The sequence below is a fragment of the Ammodytes marinus genome, assembly GCF_949987685.1.
Source record: "Ammodytes marinus genome assembly, chromosome: 12".
NCBI lineage: Eukaryota > Metazoa > Chordata > Actinopteri > Uranoscopiformes > Ammodytidae > Ammodytes > Ammodytes marinus.
Genome location: NC_137216.1, coordinates 18,933,099 through 18,935,178, shown reverse-complemented (window position 1 = coordinate 18,935,178; position 2,080 = coordinate 18,933,099). Strand labels below are relative to the sequence as shown.

The 2,080-nt window shown below is 46.6% G+C and overlaps 1 protein-coding gene across 1 annotated transcript; it reads right to left on the bottom strand.

Moving 5' to 3' along the window:
- Positions 1-836: 836 nt before the first annotated feature.
- sox21b (SRY-box transcription factor 21b) lies at positions 837-1,829 on the bottom strand (the record flags this gene model as incomplete). Its single annotated transcript, XM_080037872.1, has 2 exons — positions 1,740-1,829; positions 837-1,589 (listed from the first exon to the last, which is right to left on the bottom strand). The coding sequence occupies exon 2, from the start codon at positions 1,572-1,574 to the stop codon at positions 837-839; it is 738 nt and encodes a 245-aa protein (XP_079893998.1). The 5' UTR covers positions 1,575-1,589; positions 1,740-1,829.
- Positions 1,830-2,080: the final 251 nt, after the last annotated feature.

The window sequence follows — 2,080 nt, the reverse complement described above, 5'->3', positions numbered from 1 at the left end:
CTGTTTTGAGGAGAAGTTGCAGTGCACTGAAATTCGAATATCACCTTCAAAATAAATTACATCCTCTGAAACGTTTCATGTGCAAATATTACAGAACTAGTGTTGTCCTCTTTAAAATTGTCTGGGGGTCATCATAGATTCCACTAAACAATAAATATTACAGACATCTATAAAAACGGTTTTTAAAAACTCAAAATATACACCGAATTTCTAGTTTTCCTGGCCCCTATCTCAAACACTAAAGCCTATAACGGCAAATAAACTAGAGTCATTTTTATCTGTACACATTTACAGTCATTCAAGAGGAGTGGGGTTTGACAATCCTCCTTGATTCCGTGGATTGTGACCCCTTTGCGTACAGAAAGTCATTTGAGAGGAAATGCTGTTATCCTGTGGTTAATATGGCCATTGTATATACGCCGCCCTCGAGTTCAACAGGTTATAGTCAAGCAGGTGCAACTTGAGGAAAAAAAGGATGGAGATCGAATTGAATAGAAGGCCGTACGTTTCGAAATGGGTTTTGACAGGGGCAAACTGCTCTGTTCCTTCTCAAATGGGTGCATTTCTGCAATCATGTAGTCCCTTCCCTCTAGGCCAGGAGAGGTTATGGCTGATGGGTAATAATAGGTTAGAGAGTTCTCTTTAAGCATCACCTTATTGATAAAGGCATTAATCAATAATATACATACACATGTGATATCTGAGACGACGAGCACTTCCTCACATGTACAAGTTTGTGCATGCATAATAAAACTCTTGCATGATTAGCTTTTTTTCTTTTGTTTTTCTTTTGTTTTCACATTTCATTAAAAGTCCAAAAAGTCGGGCCTTAGTTATCATAACGCTGCAGCGTATGCAGAATACGGTTCAAGTTGAGGTTTTCCCATCCCAGGCAGCAGGATGTATGCTAAGGGCGGCTGGAGTCCTGCTGAGGGCCAGCCCGTACAGTTACAAGGGATCATGTAGCCTGGGTTTCCCGGGGACGGATGTGAGTGAGTGTGGGCGTGCGTCCCTCCGCCAGAGCCGGCGAACGCCGCTGCGCTTCCCGGATGGTATCCCAGATGAGACGCATAGGGAAAGGAAGGCGATGAGAGCTCGCTCATCTTGGCTCCCAGGTCGAAAAAGGAGTAGGGGTTCGTGGACATGGCCGGGTTGAAGAACACCCTCGCTGCCGCGGCCGCCGCAGCCGCCGCCGCCTTATCCGGGTTTCCGAGCATGGACTCTGAAAGCGCAACGCTGGAAAAGCCGCTCACTTTGAGCGCGTCGTGCTCCCCGAGGTTGTAGGGCACCGGGAAGGAAAACTTGTCCTTTTTCATCAGCGTCTTGGGCTTCCGCCTCGGCCTGTATTTATAGTCTGGGTGCTCCTTCATGTGCATCGCTCGCAGCCGCTTGGCTTCGTCGATGAACGGCCTCTTCTCAGACTCGGTGAGAAGTTTCCACTCCGCTCCTAATCTCTTGCTGATCTCGGAGTTGTGCATTTTGGGGTTTTCCTGAGCCATTTTCCTGCGCTGGGCTCTGGACCAGACCATGAAAGCATTCATCGGGCGTTTGACGTGATCCATTGGTTTAGACATGTTTAGGCACAAACTCTGTGTAGAAAATAACACGTAACAAAAGAAAATTAATTGCTTGCCAAATCAGAACATAAACACAAAAACAACTCATTTACAAAGTGCAACAATTCAGTTACAATCATTCAAGGTTCACAACAGCAGCAGCTCGTGTCTCGGTTTACTTACTCAAGACTTTAGTTCTTCATCCCAGCCGTCGTATCGTCAGTAAAATAACAAGTGGCAGCGTCCTTACGAGGGCGAGAACTTATGTTTTCTGCTCCATGTTGGCATCCATCAACTGATACGCCTTAAGCAAAGAGGAGGGGGAAGGAACAAACTAGACGCAGTAGTCTTGTTTTCTTCTTGTCGCCTGAGACTGTCAACCACCACTCAACAGCAGCAGCATTTACGCAAGTGGATGATAACTCCCGCTTGCCCCATGTGAAATACGGGCTTGTGTGGCAGGTAGTGAAAGTGTCACTAGCGCATGCGCAGTTGAACCGAACACGCAGAAGGCTGCTGCTGAA